Below are 21814 nucleotides of genomic sequence, written 5' to 3' on the forward strand. Positions count from 1 at the left end.
CCACAGCCTCACCAGCATGTGGTATCACTTGAGAGTGTTAACTAGAGAGGACTGAACACAATTGATGCACCTGCCACTAACACCATCTATGTATCTAAACAAATCCGTGGGCTATGATTGATGCAACATGTGGCTTTGCCTGCAGGGCTTCTCTATCCCACCCTAAAAGCCCATTAATTCTTAAAAAGTGGTGTGTAATAACATAAGATGAACTAATAGGTTAGTCTTAAATTTGCACTACATTCCTTTGTCTTTGATTCATTTTTTTTTATTAAACAACTACAGTCAGAACTTCAAGTAATCAAATTCAAGGGACACATGCTACAGGCTCTAACCCAGAATCAATCTCCAATGGATAACCACTTGTAAACGAAACTTTAGTTTCCACCAAGGGAATCTCAGTGGGGAAACTAATTACTGTTAAGGGTAGGCTGTATGCTCAGCAGTAGTTGACAGACAGAAAAGTAAGTCAACAGCAACTTTGGAAGTACCTTGCCTTATAATGTCATTTCAGGGCTCTTCTTTTCTTATTAATTATATCATTTTTAATTTTTATTCATATTTTTTTCATTTTATTATAATAAGTTTTTTGCATATATTATGGCTTCCACTTTAGTGTTTTTATAGGATTCCTGAGTGTGCAAATGAATGGGCCTCTTTCTTTGGCCTTCTCTTAGACTATTTTCCTTCTGATTACTTTTTCCAATTCTGGTGTGTTTTGTTTTACATATATTTTATTATTACCTCATCCAAACCTGTTTTTGTTTTTTGTTCTTTTTGTTTTTGTTTTTTTTCCTAATGAGACACAGAAAGGAGGTGGAAGTAGGAGGGAGGGGAGGAGCTAGGAAGAGTAGAGGAAGGGGAAACCATTATCAGGATATATTATGAGAAAAAAAACCTCTATTTTAAAACGTATTTAAAAATCTGTCTTAAAATATTTTTCTTTACATCAATTATGGAAGATGATCTAATATTAATGAACAGCTGACGTAGCTGTTGACGCATTGCCACTGAGTTTAATGGCACAAATTAATGCTTTTTCAGAGTACATTACTTCTGTCTTTAGTCCTCGTCTATTCCTGAAGCTTTTTATCTATCCGTGTGTCCTACTGGTACCCCACCGCCTCACACTAAACATTCTTGCTTGCGTAAAGCTGTATCTCCACGTGGTCCAAATCTTGGGAGATGGCTACCAGGAGAGCTGGGCTTTTCTTGCTGTTTTGTTTTGTTTGTAAGGCACCTAGCAGCTAGAGGAAGAGGCTAGCTAGTAAGGAGACCTGGTAGAAGAGCTGGGCTGGCTGTGAAGGTTAGTGACGGAGTCGCACCATCTTGGTAAATTTTACCTCCTCAGTCAGAAAGTGGATCTTTGGAAAGCACAAAGATGGAGTATGCGTATACAGAGCATGAAGAGTTGAGTTCAGGCTCTTCCACAGGGCCCAACAGCTTTGGCGACATTCATAGGCTGACCACACTCATGGTGTCAGAGTTAACATCCAGAAAGAACGTGGGCAGTTGAGCTTGTTTTAAATCTCAGCTCGAGCCTTCACGCTCCCCTGTGACCAACTGGCAGAAGAGGCCCATAGGGTTGGAAAGGAAGGAAAGTTAGCTGGGCATGGTGGCGCATGCCTTTAATCCCAGAGGCACCTAAGTGAGCTTGAGGCCAGCCTGATCTATAAAGCGAGCACAGGACAGCCAAGGCTACACAGAGAGACCCTGTCACGAAAAAAACAACTTCCCCCAAAAAAGGAGGAGGAGGAGGAAGAGGAGGAGGAAAGACGGAAGTTAGGTGGTCTCCAAAGCCGGAAATAGCGCTGAAGATGACCCTCCACTAGCCGACCAGTTTGAGCCAGCTTGGAACTCAGAAAATACACGTTTGTTTGTTCCAAACGACGCAAAACAAACAAAAAAGCATGAACACCCTAACCCCATTGAGCACACCTTTTTTTAAACTTTCACATAAATCCCACTTTTCACATCATGGTCGTGGTTAGACACTTGTCAGCCATTTTCTAGTGACTCTATTTCTAAAGTAGACATTTGAAATCCATTTCCTCCCTCAGCACTTGTGTTCCTTTCTCATCAATTTGCCATTGTTTCCCACATGACACTGCTGAAGCCTCTGATAAGTCTCTTTTCTTAAAGAATCTCTCACAGAAATTACATAGCAGGAAATCAGAAAAAAACATCTATTTTTTTCCTATGTACTCTGTCAGATGACACTACAGCTCAGAGTAAAGTTACACTTCTATGACTTATCTACAATTTCTTCTTGGGAAATGAACCAACCGAACCTCTCAAAACCATCTTCCACTTCATACCTAAACATACACCAAGCCTATGCCATACCCTCTGGCTTTATGTCCACCCTATTAATGCAGAACTGTGTGCTATACACAACACTGCAACTATGTCATTCTCTAGTCCAGTTCAACTATGAGCTACTAGCAAACAACAATAAATTATTCATTTGTCTCTTCAGCATAGAATATTATATTTAATAGGCATTCCATAAATGACTACTTGGTGAATATGCAGCCATCCCACAAGTCAATGTGCTGTGTGTATTTCATTCTTGAGATATAGTCAACACATTCCTCTGAGACACAGTGGGAAAAGCAACACTATGATTTATATATTCAGGTACAGAAATCCATAAGAATTTTGTTTTTCTAATTCAACCACTATGTGGTAAATTCTATAAAAGAATAGCTGAGGATATTATTTATTTTTGCACCTCAGAATGAAAATACATGCTAAAGATTTTAGTAGCTTTAAAAATACATTTGCTGATTTATTGTGACTAACTGTATGTAATACTATGTACATGTAAATTTTATGTCTTTAAAAGTTTATATTAGCAACACTTTTCAGAGTTTATGACTGAAACCTCCATTTTTTTCTCACCAGGAATTCACACACTTCTGGTGAATTCATAACAACATCGAAGATTAGGCAACAATAATACATGAATAACTACATTTTAATGAATATAAACATTTATTATAAGTCAAAATCAGCTAATCACTTTGCCAAAGCATTGCTTCATCCCACTGTGGTGCTCTCTGTGATGTCCATAGGCAAAAGCAGAAAAAGGGACAAGTGCATCTCTAGCTAGGTATTTCTCTGCACGGTGAGATGACTGGGGAGAGAGGCCAGAAGAGGATTTGCCCTAACAGAATCACATGTAAAACCACAGCACTCCGTGTCTAGGCTTGCCTGTGTACTAGAATGCTGTAAGGCAAGCTAAATTCATGGAAAGAAATAGCCCTACATATTGAATACTGTGTGTTTTGCATTCTGTCAGAGGTCAACCATCTCATTTTTAAATACCAAATGTCCGTCCTCTCCTTCTAAGATGGTTTGGATGCCACTGTAAACAAAACTGCCTATACTACTGTAGATTCATCCCCCTGGTGTTCTCATACTCTGCCAACAAAAAAAGGTCTGTGTCTCTGACCCCCACCTCCCTTTGATGATTCCACTTTGCAGCTACATCAGAGAGGAGACAGATGGGACTTTCACACCACACAAACCTAATGGGCACAGAGGCACTCAGGCACAGCACTCAGGGGTCTTTTCTGCCCTCTGGACCCTCAAGTCGAGATCCTAAAGGCAGATGACCATTGGTCATCTATAAGGGTCTCCGAAAGTTTTTATAGGCACTCAACTGCCTCCCTCATCCTGATGCCCCCCCATTTCATTAATGTTCAGAATCATGAAAATAAAATTAACTGATTACACTAGAAAAGCTCACAATTCGTGCTTTGCATCTGAATAAATCCAAGACAAGTACTGAGCGCTCCACAAAGTAATTTTGTCTTGCAGCAGGCTAAAACAACACCCCATCACTGCAGAGTGGGGTTTCAGAGCCAACTGTGATTTCAAGTCCCACTTCTCTTGCTTACTGGGACTTTACAGTCACCTCCTCGTTAGTCACTCATTATTATAAGGCAGACCATGCGAGCAAGAGGCTGCAGATGCTGCTTTGAGGCAGACACGACAATGGTTCTGCTCGCTTAGAAACTACAATTGGGAAAAGAGACTTTCATTTAAAAATCATAGGAAGGCAACGAGAAGTCAAGAAACAATGGTCTATGTTTTCAGAGATAGGGAGAACAAAATGCCTCCTGAGGTAGAATCAAGAGCCAAGGGGAGACTTCTGAGGAAATGAGGCATGTGCTGGTATCTGAAGGACATACAGGAATAAGAGAGCCTTAAAATCATCAATTCCATAATTGCTGCTAGAGAAAACTCAAATCCTAACATGTGTTGCATGTTTCTCCATGTTTTGGTTATATGGAGAATTCCTTTATTCCTGTTTATAACATTACATCATTTAAGAGTAGGAAATTCTAAGGTGTTTTAGGGGTTCTGCAAAAGGCCACACCCTTACCTAGTCAAGGTAAGGTCAAGATGGGGCAGAATGCTCTGATGAAGAGTGGGGAAACAGGGGTGTGAGATTCAGTCAACATGGCAGGGGCTGCTGTCCCACTTAGCAGGTTAACAATTGTGTTTGAAGAACAATATTTTTCAATGAGTGAATGTTGTGGAAGTGTGATGAAATTACATATATCCAGGAAAAGGCAGTGATTCGCTGCAGTTAAAGCAGACAGAGGTAAATTCATGCATACACTAGTGAGAAGACAGGGGAAAGAAAACTAAAATTGATTAATATTTAAGTGATAAGGTGGAGGCAAGAGAAAAAGCACAAAGAGACACAGGAAACCTCGAGTTTTTTGGCTTGCCCATCAGGTGTAGGATGGGGAGACTGGTTGTCATCATTGCCAAGCCAGAGATGAGTGACAGTGTGAAGTCACACTTAGCTGTTCAGAGTTGTAGATACTTTTGAGATGCCTAACATGAGAGCTAAGACACGAAGTATGAAGGGAAATTAAGAACTGGATGAATATGCCTGGATTTAAAGGAAATGTGTGAACTGAAAATATAATCTTAGTATTCAATTACATAAAGTTAGAAAATCTTGGTTCTAAAGATTTTATCCAAGAACACACAATAAAGTGCAGGTGTCCAAACCTACCAAAATGAAGGTAAATTTCATATTGAAATTCTTTTTATCCCCATTTTGACCCAGAAATGAAATTATTTAGATGTATAATGAGGTAATACTCAAATTATCTCATTATGCTTCACACTGTCGAAATTACTCACATAAAGTCTTCTCCCAGCCGACCAAAGAAATGATTAGATGCTCCACAAACTCAATAAGAGATAACTGGGTAAAATGTATGCGGCCTATGTCTAATTAAAACATAATTTAATAATAGCTATACACATAATTGTACATCACATCAATTTTGTTTCAAGTTTTTAATGTTGGGAACTTTAATCAATTCTTTTTCACAGTGCTCAGTGCCACCCACATATTCAACAGCAGAAGAGAGAATATACTTCATATTTATCAAATACAATCTTAAGAATGAAGAATCAAAGTGCTCTAATTTTTAAGAGCAATCTACTACTATAAAGTATTGATTAAAATACACTCCAACTGCACTTAATATACATTAATGTTTAAGAGATAAAAGAAAGAATATATCCATGTTCTTCAATAACTTTGCTTAACAGTTTTAATAGTTCTTTGAGAATTTCTTACAGAGTGTTTTGATCATATTTGATGCTTTCTCCAACTCCTCCCAGATCTAACTAACCTTCCTTATCCACTCAACTTTGTATCTTCTTTTGGTTTTTAAACCCAGTATGTCCAATTAGTGTTGCCCACATGTTCTTAGATTGTTTCCTTCTACTAGAGGGAATGGGTCAATTCACCACATACTGCATTTTTAAAGAAAGGTGGTTCATTCTCTTGGAGGCTATTGGCTGCCAGTTCCTCCCGAGCTGTGGGTAGGACTTTGTGCCCATCTCCCCTCTCCAGGCTAGGGTTTTGTGTGACTTGAATTTGTACAGGTTTTGTCATGGCAACTTTGAGTACATCTATGTAACTCTGTTACAGAAATTGTCAGAAAACACTCTTTCTTTGGTAGTCTCCACCTTCTCTGTCTCTTACAATTTTTATGCCCCTTCGTTTGCAATGATCCCTGAGTCTCAAGAGATAGAATGTGCTATATTTGTCCATAAATGGGGGCTGAGCAACCCTCAGTCTCTTATTCTCTTTCCCTGTGGCTCTCTGTATTAGTCACCATCTATTGCAAATAGAAACAGCTCTAGCGAGGGCAGAGAGATGCATTAATCTATGGAAACAGGAAGTCACTTAGGCAGAAAGCTAAATTAAGTGCAATATTATATAAAACTATCAAACTACTAAGTGTTAGATACATAAAATACTGTGGATTCAATTACTTTAAAATTGAAAATTAACTCCGGGCATGGTGGTGCACACCTTTAATCCCAGCACTTGGGAGGCAGAGGCAGGTGGATTGCTTTGAGTTCGAAGCCAGCCTGGTCTACAAAGAGAGTCCAGGACAGCCAAGGCTACACAGACAAACCCTGCCTCGAAAAACAAACAAACAAAAATTGAAAATTAATTAAAATGAGGCCTATTCAAACAAACAGCCTTGGTGTGAATTGTCCCTTGTCTCCCTTTCGCATTGACCTGTAGGAGCCCCCTTCCTGTTCTTCCATTTCTCACTCTTACCTCCTGACTCCAGCTTTTCTCCTCTGCAGATCTCCACCTAAGGTCCCTAACTCTGTCCTGCTTTGTGTGGTCACTCCGTGTTGTGTAATTATATCTGAAGATTTAGAGCTGGGAACTCCAGATGAAAAATATGAAGGTATACATGATTATTTTTGTTTACCTAAACTTACACACAAGAAAATATATGCATCCAAAAGAGCTGGAGATAAAAGACAGAAAGGGGGCTCAGATGATGGGTACTGTTCACTAGTGAATGGGCCCTGCACATGCTGCTTATACATGGAGAGAAAGAGTGACAGGGATGATGCAAAGAGTGAGACAGATGATGCAAACAGTGGCAGGGATGATGCAAACAGTGACAGGGATGATGAAAACCGTGACAGGGATGATGCAAACAGTGACTGGGATTATGCAAACAGACATGGATGATGCAAAGTGGCAGGGATGATGCAAACAGTGGCAGGGATGATGCAAACAGTGACATGGATGATGCAGTGACAGGGATGATGCAAACAGTGACATGGATGATGCAGTGACAGGGATGATGCAATCAGTGGCAGGGATGATGCAAACAGTGACTGGGATTATGCAAACAGTGAGACAGATGATGCAAACAGTGACAGGGATGATGCAAACAGTGACAGCAATTATGCCAACAGTGACAGGGATGATGCCAACAGTGACAGGGATGATGCAAACTGGTGAGGAGAGCTTGCTATCAAGGTAAGGTGAGATGAGCTTTCCCTAATTCGAGCCTCCAAGACCTTGTAAGCATGTAAGCTAAATCTTGCGGTGTGGTCATGAGTAGGAGAGTTAGCAAATTTCATTAGAACAGAATAAGACAGGATTTGTGGCACTAAGATGTAAAGGCCCATTCACAAGGGACCCTGTGGTCACCTTTATAACATCAGGATTTATGGAAGAAAAAATTGACTTAAAGCAAAGCTTACAGAAATTGATAAGTGAAGATGCCTCCAGAAAGCAAATGAGAAATATAAATTTTATTAGTAATAATAATACAAATGCTTGCCATGAGCTAAGCATCATACTGAGCAGCTGCACACACTCTGATCTTTAACTCTCATGAAGGCTTTGAATAGGGATTAACATTTGTAATGTACACATGAGAACACAGAGTTTCAGAGAAATGAACTTGCACATGGTCCCAAACTTCGTAAGATATGATGCATGCATGGGGAATAATGTGAATTTCACATCATGTTTTTGCCACAATGATTACGGACTAAATGTTTCTTGTAGTAGTGTTTTACATAGTATTACAATAATGAAAGGAAAAAGACTGGAAATCAAGAAATGTGAACATTTCAATTCAGATGTGCTATTATTCATAATTAATGAAAATGGTCCCATAAAAAACTTATTGGTATTAAAAAATAAACAGTACATGGAATAAATGGCAATAGTCTAGATAAATATTTGTGGTTAATAAACTATGTATTTTATTTATTTTATGTGTATGAGTTTTTTATTTGTATTAAAGTCTGTTTGTGTATCATGTGTGTGTCTGGTGTCTGTGGAAGTCAGAAAAGGGCTCCTTCATATCTCTTAAATTGGAATAATGGGCAATTATAAGCCACGATGTGGATGTTGGAAATTGAACCTGTGTCTTCTGCAAGAACAAGAAGTGCTCTTACCCACTGAGCCATCTCTCCATTCTCATAAACCACATATTTTTTAAGTGAGATCAGGTTAATGGAATAATCATACCAATATTTACTAAATATAAAACTTATAATGTATGGGTAGCATGAAGTAAGGAAATTAATATTTCTGCTCCTCAACTAATGAGATACTTGACTGGGTGGGATATTAAGGCATTTTAAAGTGACAGTGAAACAAATCAATAGTATAATCATATTCAAATAAAATTTACCTATACCATCATATTAAAATTTTACCTGTACCATTATGTATATTTAATATGGGATAACTCACATTTTCCTAAGTATCCAAGGCCTCCATTGTTTTCATATGAAAACACAACACTGAGCCTTTTGTGTTGCTCACACTTTCTCTGATACTTCCAGAAACCCTTGTTTTTTATATTCACTTCTCAATTTTGGAAACCTTTAGAGATCATTTCTAATCACCTAACTTATTCCTACTTCTGTGTTCCTCATAAGTGAAGAAAGGGAGTGCATAAAACATACACACTGGTATTGCTTAGCCTCAAGCTGTCAATAAAGTCTATCAGTTATGCTGAAACTTGGGGTTCTGACTCTAACCCAAGAGTACTTTCAACTATAACTGGCTTAGTTAGTTCTTATTCAGTTAGTTCTTATTCGTCTAAATTAATTACTACATACAAATTAAAAGGCATAGAGGATATAGTATGTAAAGGTATATTTGGAAAAGAAGGTTCACCAATAATTGACTTATTACAAAAACACAGTTAAGTTCCTGCCAAAGATTTCAGAGCCAGCAAGTGGTACTACAACTGTAAGCAGAGTCTCCATGCACCTTAAATTTTGCTCTAAATACACATTTAATTCTATGGCACTTGATGAAATACATTAAAATTGATGATTCTATATAGTTAAGTAAAGTAAGATTGTTTTAGCTGAACAATTGGTATAATGTAATATAATTCTATTAGTTTTTAGATGCAGTAAATATTATGTTAAATTATACTGAGATCCATAGGAATGAAGATGCACAAATAAGCAAGTAAATAGGCATTATCATTGAATTCTCCCCTTTTGTTTCCCCACATCAGCTTCTGATATTGTTTAACCACATAGGATATGAGGCTTTGTGTTCCACTTTGTACTATTTCAACATTACCAACTAAAATGAAGATGCACTATTTCTTAGATTAAATTTTTAACCACCAAAGGAAATTAAATTTATTCTGTTAATTTTAATAATAATCATTTGCCAGAAAACAAGCTTTGCAGAATAAATGATTACAAAGCAGATGATGTCCCATTATGATCAGGAGGGCTGGCACATCATAGATAGGAACTATGCACAGTTAATACAGACATACACAGAAGCACTGTCTTTATAGTCACAAATCCAGCAGCATTCATTTTGGAATCAATATTGAACTCACTTCATATCAATACTTTGGTTCTTTAAGTAAGAAACATGTTACTAAAGAAAAGATACTAAGGGTTGTGCATGGCGTGTTAATGTGGGTAGCAGAATTAAGAAGGCATCACAGGCGTAACTTGTTAGAGGTGACAGTACACTGTGGAAAGTTTCAGGATACGTCTTCTCTGCATTCATTACAGATTGTCTCAAATCCATATATACTGGTAATAATGAACCATTTCTTATTCATTAGAGAAAAGAGATGGATTGTAGCATTTTATACCAATTATAAAAAACAAATGTAAAATAAAGATGTAAATTTTCAAAATGAAATCACAAAGACTCCAGAAAACAATGTTGGTGGTCACTCAATAACCTGGGATGAAAATGATTTGTAAAAGTATAAAAATTTTTTCAGTGAAATGAGAATGATGAATTTAACAAGATAAAATTTATCTTCTATATTAAATTTTAACGTAAACCAATGCAAAAGCAATAGCAACTGCCAATGTTATTTGTGAGTTACTTGAAAGACAGAAACTCTCTGCCCTTATTCAATAAAAAACACTTACTAAAGTCAGGCAGTGGTTTTGCACACCATTAATCCCAGCACGTAGGAAACAGAGGCAGACGGATCTCTGTGAGTCTGAAGCCAGCCTAGCCTACAGAGTAAAGCCCAAGACATCGAGGGCTACAGAGAAACCCTGTCTTGTGAGAAAAAAAGAAGAAAATAGAAAAAGGAGAAGAAAAGGGGGAAGAGGAGATGATGAAAATAAACAAAATGCACATACGGATACTTTATAAAAGAAAACTCTGGGTGCTGCAGGAGGCCCATCAGCTAAGGTGTTGCCCAGCATGTATGAAGGCATTATTTGGTTAAGGAAGCTCAAGGCTAATCACACAATATAGAAGTGAGGCATATAATAAAAATTATAGTTAAATCCACACCCCCCCACATACCAAGTCACACGCAAGGAACAGGTTAGTTTTATGCTAAAAAGGGAAAAGAATTTTAAAAATCTACAATGGCACTTACTACACGGAAATATCAATGGGAAAATCAACTCAGAAACCAGAAGATAACAATAGTCATGTTGAAATGAAGTCTTAACACTTAAGCATGATTTACAAATTGCCACTAACATATTATTTAAAAGTTAGACATTTACAGTAAAACACAAGTAAACTTTAAAAAAAATCCTAACCATCTACAAAACGAACAAATACTCTCTCTTGTGTTGCAACATCAGAAACATTTCTCTTTACATAAACAGGGTAAGGATGCCTGTTCTAAACACATATAGAACAACTTCCTGGAGATTCTAAGTAATATGCAACCATAAGTAAAACAAATTTTTTCCAGTTTTAGATGAGAAAAATCACAATCATCATTATTCACAGATGATACCATTACTTACTAGGGAAATTCGATCAAACCTACAAACTATATTAAAAAAGATTTAACAAGGTAAGTATTTCAGATTTATGCATGCTAAGAACTTTTTTATTATACAACTATCTCAGGACATACTTTTACTTAAACTTCTGACATCTATTTTCCAGAAGTGGGACTAGAAACACCACAGCACTGGCTACAATGCTACACTTTACTGCTCTTATGGAGATGATATTTCAGTGACAAAAAAATCACGATGAACAAGTTGATCAGCAAAGTGTATCTTGTAAAACCGTGAAGGCACTAAGGGAAAAGTGGAGAAGTAAAGAGGCACAAGAAAGTCAATGAATAAGCAAGAACATTGAAGTTTAGACTGGGCCAGGAGTGATGGGAACAACCCAAAGAGAGACTGCTTAGAAAGCTTCAAATGCAGCCACCACAAGACAGTTCTAGAAACGCATGGAAGGCTAGACTGTGGATGCAATATGTGGCAGGAGAAAGGGAAGAGGAGGCGAAGGGTGGGAACACATAAAGCCTGGGGTTCCCTGTGGCGATGACTAAGACAGGAGGCCACCGCAAAGATTTCAGCAAGACACTATGGGTTGGTACCTTTTAAAATGGTGGCTCTAGCTATTGCACTCACAGGACAATAAAGACAAAAACGAAGACTAGTTAGTTAGGCAGTTTCTACAATAATCTTAGTTACAGATAAAGGACACATATACACAGCCAAGAGCTACAGTGAGGGCAGGAAATGGAGAGAAGGTGGGAAGACAAACAGTGCTGACATTACACACAGATGAAAGATTCATTTTCAAGAATTTAACAAAACATTTCCGTCATAAAAAAAGGTGAAGAAAGACAGACAGTCAGAGACACCTCATAATCTCAAGGATAAATGCAGCAGGGTTTTGGTTACAGAACGGGAAGGGTGACATTTCCATAACAAACGTGGAAAAGTAAATGGAAACAACTGTGTCAGGAAACCAGTATCTCTTCAGCTATCAAGTGGGCTGCTGGGTAGTTAAAATCAGAGTTCAGAGGAGAGGTGGCCCCAGAGAGCATGAACCACAGTCAGAAGTGTGTGGGTAGAACTTAAAGCCCTGTCACACATGGGGAGTGACCGGCATATAAAAACAGACTGCTGCTCCACCTGCACGGTTCAGGAGGTGAGGCAAACAGTAAGTGAAAATAACAAGTCATTTATGAGCAGCAACAAGGGCTAATAAATGGTATGAGAGTGAGTGGCTGAGAAGGATCAAGTGGGCTCATGGGGGACAAATATAAACAAGTTCAGGGTCCAGAGTTTCAGCAATCATCCATGAGAACATGGTAGGAAACTTTTTTTAAAGGCAATGTTTCCACGATTCATCATTTTATTAAAAAAACAAAAAAGATGTGCTGTAATAAACAATTATTATGAGTGGGATAATCTGATCAAAATGAGATTCAAGGGAGGAAATATTCAAGAAATAAGTAAGATGCAGGGCTGGACATAGTAAGAGAGAGAACAGAGCAGAATGCTGAGCTTCAGTGCACTGTCTGAAAAATTAACACCAAATGGTGACACACGACATGGTGTGGTGGAGCTGGCTCAGGAGCCTGACTGTGAGGACAAGTCTCCATCTCAAGTTCAGTAAAGTTATACTGTTGTGCTGCATTTCTAACGCTCCTCCCTCCAGCACTTTTAAAAGAACCAACATCTAAACATTTGCCAGAAGTCCACTGGCTACACAATTGTGACTAGGACCAGCTAGATTTCCAGTGGCACAAGAGAGAGGGAACAGACAGCAGAACATGGAAAATGAACTTGAGTCCTATTAAGTACTAGCAGTTCAGCAGTTAGAGGAAGAGAGATTGGGACATTAAAAAATGACATGATGAGATTGAACTTCAGAGAATAAATGATGAGCTGGGAATCTTGGCTCCTTCAAAGTCTGAGAAGAACAAGGAAAAAGAGCATGGGTGTTGATAAAAGACAGGATGAAGGGAGGAAAACCAAGGGAGATGCACTGCTCAGAATCTTCCATTTCACTTGAGCTGAGACAGACACGAGGTCCTGGGCGGTCTTATTCTGAATGTTCCTGAACTTTGCTGTCTTTTGCTAGTGGAGCCCTGTTGAGGTGTGCTCTTATTCCAGCTTGGAGATTTCCCTCTCCAATCCTGCTGATGGAGGCATAGAGTTGGGCAGAGTGATGATCTTGTACAGACTGTCTTAGCTCCCTCTTGGGCTCCGTTGAAGATGGCCTTAAAGCCAAGAAAGGAACAAGTCATTAATTTTTAAAAGATCATTTCCAACAACAAAAGTATAAAATACTTAACATCACATTTCACACAAGCAAGTACAAGAACTGCACGGAGAAAATATTTTAAAGGTTAATGCAGGACACTGAAAGAAAATCAAGATATGTTGGACAATTAATTAGAGACATTTAAGCATTGAACATTGTTCCAATATTAGAGTATTGGAAAAATTCCCTCATTGATGGATTAAGTCAAAGACATTTTCTATAAAAGGTACAAGAAAAGAAAAACAGTAATGAATTTGGCAAGCATTTTCAAATTATACATAGAAAAATAAACATGTAAGGATAAAACACCACTGAAGGAAAATAAGGTTGAAAGGTTTTGAGATAAATTCAAACATTAAATATAAAGAATTATATATTATATAATATCAATATAATACTATAATACACAACATCATATTATAATATACAAATTATATAATAGGTATATGCAATAAATACAAAGTTGACCATTGCCACAGGGGTAAAAAAAATCACCAATGGTAAATCCAGAAAGGAAAATATGTACACATAGTAGTATGATTTAGTGTCCCCCAAATCTATCACTTTTGAAGCCTTGGAGAATCCTCAAGACCTGAGTGGATCTAAAGAGTCTAATCTACTCAACAGCTCATTTACTAGCAGATCATAACTTTATAATGTTTTCTGGGGTAACAGGAAGTTTCAGAGGTGGACCAAGTCATAGGAAGTGAGGCCCAATGAGTGTGTCCTTGACACATATGTATTTTCCATGGATTTCTGTCTTTTTCAGCTCCCTGGCTGCATGAGGTGAGCAGTATGCTCTACCACTTCCTCTTGCCATGATGCTGTCCTGCTTAACAGAACACAGTCAGTAGGATCTACTGACCAGGAACTCCAAGCCAAAGTATAATTTTCTTTATTTTAAACTGTTTTTTCCAGGTATTTATTAGAAAATTGAATTAGTAACGTTTTGATACTAACTAAATGATAAAGATACAGTAGAAGTCACTGGGGAAAAAAGCACTACCTAATAAATTGTGCTGTACATAAAGTTGCATTTATACTATATTTTGTATTAAAATATCAACCCTGAGGTAACTAAATGCAGAAAATTGTTAACTGTATTAAGAGATGTGCTACCTTTGGAAATGGGTGGGGGATCCTTTTCTCCTATTCTGATCCAAGTAGAAGCACAAACTCTAGAAATGATGCAAGAGACAACATTATGGGATGCTAAAAGAAATAAACAGAATGGCAAACTGACTGGCAATGACATTTAAGAAATACCATGGCAAACAAAGAATGTGACTTAAGCCTGACTCTTGACAAAGCAATGCAAGTTAATGTGCTCTTACATCCTAAGTAACTCAATCTAGAAATCAAACAGAAAATCTCTATTCATGTGAGGACAATTGGGCATGATTGCTAGGGTTGATTTGGCTAATTAGGTTGGCTATGTGGGTGTCCTTTTTTCCCTCAGCACGCCATGAGCATCCCACCTGAACCCGCAGTCAGTTGAGTATGACCTGGCCCATAAATGAGGCTTCAGTTTTAGTTGTGAGTATAAGTAGCTTCAATCACCTGCTAGAACTTCAAAACAGGATCATAAGAAAATATAAAATTTATTTCTGGCTTCTCTTCCCCAGTGATCCTTAAACTTCAGGGGAGGGGATGTGTGAAGGACTGAGTGATCTGAAGCCTCTCATTTTCTGCAGTTTCCAGTTGTGAGTCTCTATGTTAATTATCATCTACCTCATGAAGATGCTTCTCTGAGGAGATCTAAGTCAAGTACTGATCTATGGGCATAGCAATAGGTCATTAGGAGCCATTTTATTGCTATGCTCCTTTAGCAGAATAACAGGAGGTTTTTCCCAAGCCCAAGAACTATCTAGTCTCAGGTTCTAGGCAACTTTAGCAATGTCAGGAATGAGTTCTATCTCATGAAATGGACCGCAAATCCAATTAGAAAGTGGTTGGTTACCTCCATTACAGTTGTGCCACCACTGAGACAGTTTATCTTGAAAGCAGGTCACTCTTCTAGGCTGCATCCGGCATCATGGAAGTTAGTGGAAGTGAAGTTTCTAATTGGGCAACAGTTCGTCTAGTTGTAAGAGCCAGAGGTTATGGATGACTCCAAGGAAACAGTGTCTCCCAGACATGACAAGACTGATGCACATATGAACTCACAAAGTCTGTGGCCGCATGTATAAGACCTGCACAGGTTTAAGCCAGAAGGAGGTCCCAGTACTCAGAGAGGAAAGTGGACACAGAGTCCTGCTTCTAATCAAGAAGCTACCTGCAACTGAAAGCTGTTGGCAAAGGGAAAATCAGTCTTCTCCAATGGAGGCTACTGGAGAAATCAACAAAATTCCAGGACACACCCATATCCAAGAGCATTTGTTCAACATAAAATGAACTTCACAGTTTTTCTGTGGATTTTTTATTTCATTTTGTTTTGTTATGGCCCTTTTGGTCTTATTTTTCTTTATTTTGACTTTTTGGAGATTTTTTTTTAAGAATGAGAAAAAGAAAGAACATGAAGTGAGTAGAAAGGTGAAGAGGATCTCGAGGCCTTTGAGCTATAAAAACAGCAATGTATTTCCTAAAAAAATAGAGAAAATGGAAAATCCTTAAACATACAGAATGGAGCAGGATATTGTATAAATAATCTATGAGACAAAAATAAAAATCCAAAGGAAATTGTAAGGAAAATACATACAATTGAAAGAAAAGACAAATACTATACATTGAAACATGAAATGAAGCTAAGCAATTCTGAGAAAATGCACAAACAATTGTTACTTATATTATAGACTATAAAATAGTCTTACCTCAAAAAACTAGTAAAAGGAGCACAATAAATCAAAATAAAGCCATAAAATAAAGATAAAAGCAGAAAATATTGACCTTGGGAACAGGAAAACAATATTGAAATTTAATGAACCAAAATACTAAATATTTAAGAAGAGTGGGTAAAACTGATAAATGTCTATATAACAAGATGAACAATGACAGAGGAGAAAAGACTGAAATCAAAACAGAAGGAACAGAGCGAGGAAATCACAACAGATCCTGCCATTGTTAAAAGGGCATAAGACAGTGCTAATGACTTTATAGCTGTAAGGTAAACAACTTAGAAGAAACAGAGTACTTCCTCAGATGACATAAACAGAGTTCATCTAAATAGAAACAATCCTGATAAAACTACACAATTATTAAGGAAATTGTATTACTAATTTATGTGCTTGCCCCCCAAAAATCTTGAGGTCCAAGTCATTTTACTGGTGAATTTACTTAACTTTTTAAAAGCAAACTAATAACTACTTAGGAAAAAAATGAAAAAATTAATGAGCTATACAAGAGCTTGAGTGAATTTCAGGGAAATTATGCTTCACAGATCAACAATTTCAGATAAAATGGGAGAAATTTTATGAAATGTTATATGAAAATAAATTGCCTATAGTAAAAAAGAACCTGTCACATTTAATAACCAGAAAAATGAAACTTAATGCATAATGGTGTAATATATTTCACTCATTAGTATGACAAAAATTAAGAACCTTGGTAATTTCAAGTATTGGAAACGGTGTACAGGAGAAATAATTCTACACATAAGTTTCCAAATACGTCTAGCTGGTTTGAAAGAATAACGCTGTCTAAACCTTTATATTAATTGCACACCTAGCTTAATTTCCTATAAAAACTTTTCTGTAAATTTCCAGTGAGATGTACAAAGTAATATTTACAGTAGTCACGGTCATTAGATTACAAATTTGGAGCCACGAAAACACTATGAATCATAAAACAGAACAGAATGTGAAATTACAGCCATTGTGCATTATAGACGAGTCTCAGAAACAAAACAGCAACAAAAAAAAATTACCTTAGTTTGAGTGGGACCCCTGGGCCCAGATCTGCCTATCATAATGTTCTACTTGTAGGTTTCTAGGACCATCTGGATCTTTCTACTTTGCTATTCTCCCATGCTTCTCTCATCTAGAGTCCCAATAGGATGTCCTCCCCTCTGTCCCAGTTTCCTGGTAAGTGAAGGCTTTCATGTGACATGCCCCTTGGGCTAGTATGCAGATATAAGTGAGTATATACCATTTTAGTCTTTCTGCTTCTGGGTTAACTCACTCATTATGATCATTTCTAGTTCAATCCATTTGTCCACAAATTTCGGGAATTCCTTGTTTTTAATAGCTGAATACAATACAAGCGGTAAACATTAAACCCCTACCCAGATCTAGCCAATGGACAGAACATTCTCCACAGTTGAGTGGAGAGTGGGGTATGACTTTCACATGAACTCTGGTGCCTCATATTTGACCATGCCCCCTGGAGGGGGAGACCTGGTGGCACTCAGAGGAAGGACAGCAGGTTACTAAGAAGAGACTTGATACCCTATGAACATATACAGGGGGAGGAAATCCCCCTCAGGAACAGTCATAGGGGAGGGGAATAAGGGGGAAATGGGAGGGAGGGAAGAATGGGAGGATACAGGGGATGGGATAACCATTGAGATGTAACAAGAATAAATTAATAAAAATTTTTAAAAACAAGTTACAAAAGACCACATATATAATATTATATAATGTATAGTTTTATATATGTTACGTTAATATATTACATTAAAATGTGTAATACTAATGTTGGTTAACATTTCAACATTTTTAGTATACTAAATGCTGTTAGTATATTTAATGTGTAAATATACAACTTTCACAAATTTGTATTTTGAAATAAATACTGTACTTTTTGTATTGAGGCTCTTTTTCTTGCTCCCTCCCCACTTTTTTCCATTTTTGTTTTGTTTTTGTTTTGTTTTGTTTGTTTGTTTGTTTGTTTGTTTTGAGAGAACTTTGTTGTGTGAACCAAAGTAGCCATGAGCTTTATTGATCCTCCTATCTCAAGCTCCAGAGTGCTGAGCCTGCCTGCCACTCTGTACATCCATGCCTAGTGGCTGGTGTTATGTATACTGGCTGATACTTCCACAGTGATGAACACCCTGAGCATCTTTACCCCACAGGCTCATTTTTGGGGTTTTTTGCATGACCCATGGTTATACATTCATATTTCAAAAAAATAGTTATTTTTAAACCTGGGAATGATCAGAATTTCTTAACTGCTTATATTGCGACTCACATTTAGTCTTGGTGCATAAATGTAATATATTTAGCATAATATAATAACTTGTATTTATTTAATTTTCTATCCAAAAAAGAATTATAAACAATTTGACCCAATCCTTATCAATTCGTTACAGCATGTTATTATGAATAAATATTGTGTTAATTTATTTCCTCAGGGATTTATAAATGAATTATTTCAACTGTTGCAGACATTCAATACTGTTTTCTAATTATTAGTATGAAAATTCTCACTTGGACCTCGTCACAGACTTTGTAATAATTTCCATGTTTTCAAATTCTGAAACAATGAAAAGTTGATTTCTTATTAACATTACATATTCAAAATATGGTCTCATGTTATAAAACAATATATATAATTATTGGAAGAATGCAAATAGGTATTTAGGTAACAAGTTTACTATAGGCGGAAGCTAACAACCATATAATAACGCTCTATACTATACTAATATCAACTACAACTATAAAACAGACCCAGTTCTAGCTCTTGGGTGGATAAGGCTCTTGAAGTGCCCTGTCACCAAGCCAGAGTGGTTTAACATAATGACAGACAACATCTTACCACTGTTCCTGTTCGGCTGCATCCATGGCAGCATTTGTTGCCATCTGTATTTCTAGAGAATATCATTCTGACTGGGATGAAATGAAATTTTTTTATTTATTTATTTTGTATGTATGGGGTTTTTTTTTTTTGCCTGTATGTATGTCTGTGTGCCAAACATGTCATGGTCTGTGGACCATATGTGTGTCTTGTGTCCAAGTAGGCCAGAATAAGGGGTCAGATCCACTGAGTTACAGATGGCTGTGAGATGCCATTTGGGTGTCTGAAATTGAATCTGGGTCCCATGGAAGAGCAGCCAGTGTTTTTAACTTCTGAGCCATCTCTCCAGCCGTGTGAGAAAGATTCTTAAAACATCTTTAGTTTACACTTCCATAATGATTATGAGCATTGAGACAAATTAAGGGACAGAGAACAGTAGATTATAGCGATTAAATGGGTGCAATATTGTGGCCAAAAAGCCTAAGTAAGGAAGAGTATGTGGATATGGGAAGAATCAAGGGATAAAGTGGAGTGGGTGCTAAGCCATGGAAAGCAGGTATGAACTGACATATAGAAACCTACAATCTCATAACCCCGTTTGAAAAATGTAGTTAAGTAATTCAAAGGATAGCAGCGCACATGTGAAATAAGAGGAGGAGAGAGCGACATGCTAAGGGATGGAGTGGGGACATCGGTACCGGGAGTGAGGCAGAGAGTAGTGGGCGGATTAGCCAAAACGAAATACACATAAACCTTACATTAACCTACTAGTCAGCAAAGTAGCTTTAAATACACCTTCAGAAAGAGAACTCACATTGTTTGGATGGACAATGTCATTCACAGAAGACATGGATTTTTAAAGTAAAATAGTAGAGGCATGGGATATCTCCCGTTAAATTATTGGTCAAGGATGTCCCAGAAGTATCAAAAGAGCACCAGATATTGTCATTGACCTTGGCTATTCATGACAACTACATAGTAAGACCATGATGGTGAAGACACCATATATTTCAGAGGCAGGGAATAGAGCAACTGACAAGGGAACTTCTTCCTTGCCTGCTACCCTTCACAGTGCCAAATGTGCTGTGCTCACTATTGAAGAAAAAAAGACATTAAAGGTCTTGTTTTGTACTGAGCCCTGCATGATACAACACCTACTTTCCACACAAGACGTGCCCACTGGTGCAATAGTGGCATGGTTATTATAGGGTTTCTACCACTTTCCAGTTGAATTTGAGGCTTGATTCACAGGATGAAGTTTCATGACTAATACAGTATACCTGGTCCAAGCTTATGGCTTAGATATCATAGGGTCTAGAGTAGAACTTTCTATTGTTATTTTTGCTAAATGGTTATGCTGTCAAATTGCCATCTAAATATTATATATATGCCCATAAACCTGGGCTACTATTAACCTAGGTGAGAGAAACTTGTATCTCCAATGGGTAGCAGTTAGTAGAGAGATACAGAACTGGCCCAAGTGCTGAGGAGAACAGTGAAAGAACTCAGAGTACTAGATGCACCAACATTATCAACTTTGAAACCAAAATAGCTTGTAGATCTACATGACGGTGAAGAGGGAGTGAAATGCTGCATCTGGACGCAGCATAGCTAGCACAATGAGAACTCTTAGCACCTGTAGGTACATGCACAAGGCTTACACAAGAACTAGCCAGCCAACGTGCCACCTTAGATGGGATAGATGACCTCCAGGCCTCGCAGCACACTGAGGAGCTACAGGCAGTAGATAGTTCCTGGAGGAGAGAATCACTTTGGTTTTTGGTTTGGTTTGGTCTGGTCTGGTTTGGTTTGGATGATGTGGCCAATGGTAGGTTTTCTGTGCTTCAGTGGGTAGCCCCACACTCATCCACATATGAGCAATACTAACTGAACTTAATGGGTTATCAAAAAAAAAGAGAGAGAAAAGACATGAAGTCAAGAGTGGTTGTGATTGGGGGTGTGCTTGGGAAAAGCTGGAAAGAAGAAATTAGGATGCATAATGATTGACCGTATTTCATAGTGTACATATATGAAATTCTCAAAATTAAAATATTTTCATTAAATATCATTTATGATACCCCAGTAAATAATTGTTATCATTATTTGCGTACGAATTCTGTTGTAGGAACTGTGCTAGAGAAAAAGTCTTAATCTGTAGTTTACTTCTGAATACTGACAAAGCTCCATGGTGAATATCTTATTCTTCTAAATTCATAGAGATGGATGCTCATAGAAGTTAAGTAATATCCATGTTTATGCAGGTAACAGTAGGAAGATCATCAGAGTCCTTTTACTGTTGAAACAGCATCTGGCAGCATGTATGCCAGAGAATGCTAGGAGAAGCTGATCATATAATAACTAACTTACAAGAAGAAAACTTACAAAAAACCCAAAGAAAGCCTTCAAAAATATCCCTTTGTTCCCTTAAGAATATATTGCTCATCATTTTTAATATTCAAAGCTGTTATGTTGGCTATATCTATGGTTTAAGCTAAAATTCAAAAAAGGTATTTTAATATGTCCTACTTGTTAATAACTTACACAATTAAAATTTTAGCTGAATACATGATAAATTATTGATCATTACCAAAGCTATTCTGTATTGTTACTTTCTTGCTTTTGTTACATATTTTGTTTTATACTCTAATGAATATGATACACTAATTTTTTGAGGTAATGTCCATGAAAAGCCTTCTGTGAAATTTTTTAATTACTTTTATAAGCTACTGGCTCATAAAAAACAGGTACCAGATTAGGAGACATCAAGAAGAGGACTTTATAGATTTT

The 21814-nt window shown here is 37.4% G+C and overlaps 1 protein-coding gene across 5 annotated transcripts in view; it reads right to left on the reverse strand.

Annotated features, from left to right (window-relative positions):
* SPAG16 (sperm associated antigen 16) overlaps positions 1-21814 on the reverse strand; it is an 819872-nt gene that overhangs the window by 717092 nt on the left and 80966 nt on the right. For 2 of the 5 annotated variants that reach the window (XM_084779851.1, XM_084779849.1), the window contains one exon: positions 12423-13313. The exons of 2 other annotated variants lie outside the window; for them this stretch is intronic. In XM_084779851.1, the coding sequence (XP_084635977.1) occupies positions 13098-13313 (216 nt within the window). In that variant the 3' untranslated portion in view covers positions 12423-13097. Of the gene's footprint in view, positions 1-1343; positions 1486-12422; positions 13314-21814 lie in introns of those variants that run through there. One more of the 5 variants, XM_084779850.1, reaches the window with a different exon arrangement.

The sequence above is a fragment of the Acomys minous genome (genome assembly GCF_964271855.1).
Source record: "Acomys minous genome assembly, chromosome: 4".
Taxonomy (NCBI): Eukaryota; Metazoa; Chordata; class Mammalia; order Rodentia; family Muridae; genus Acomys; species Acomys minous.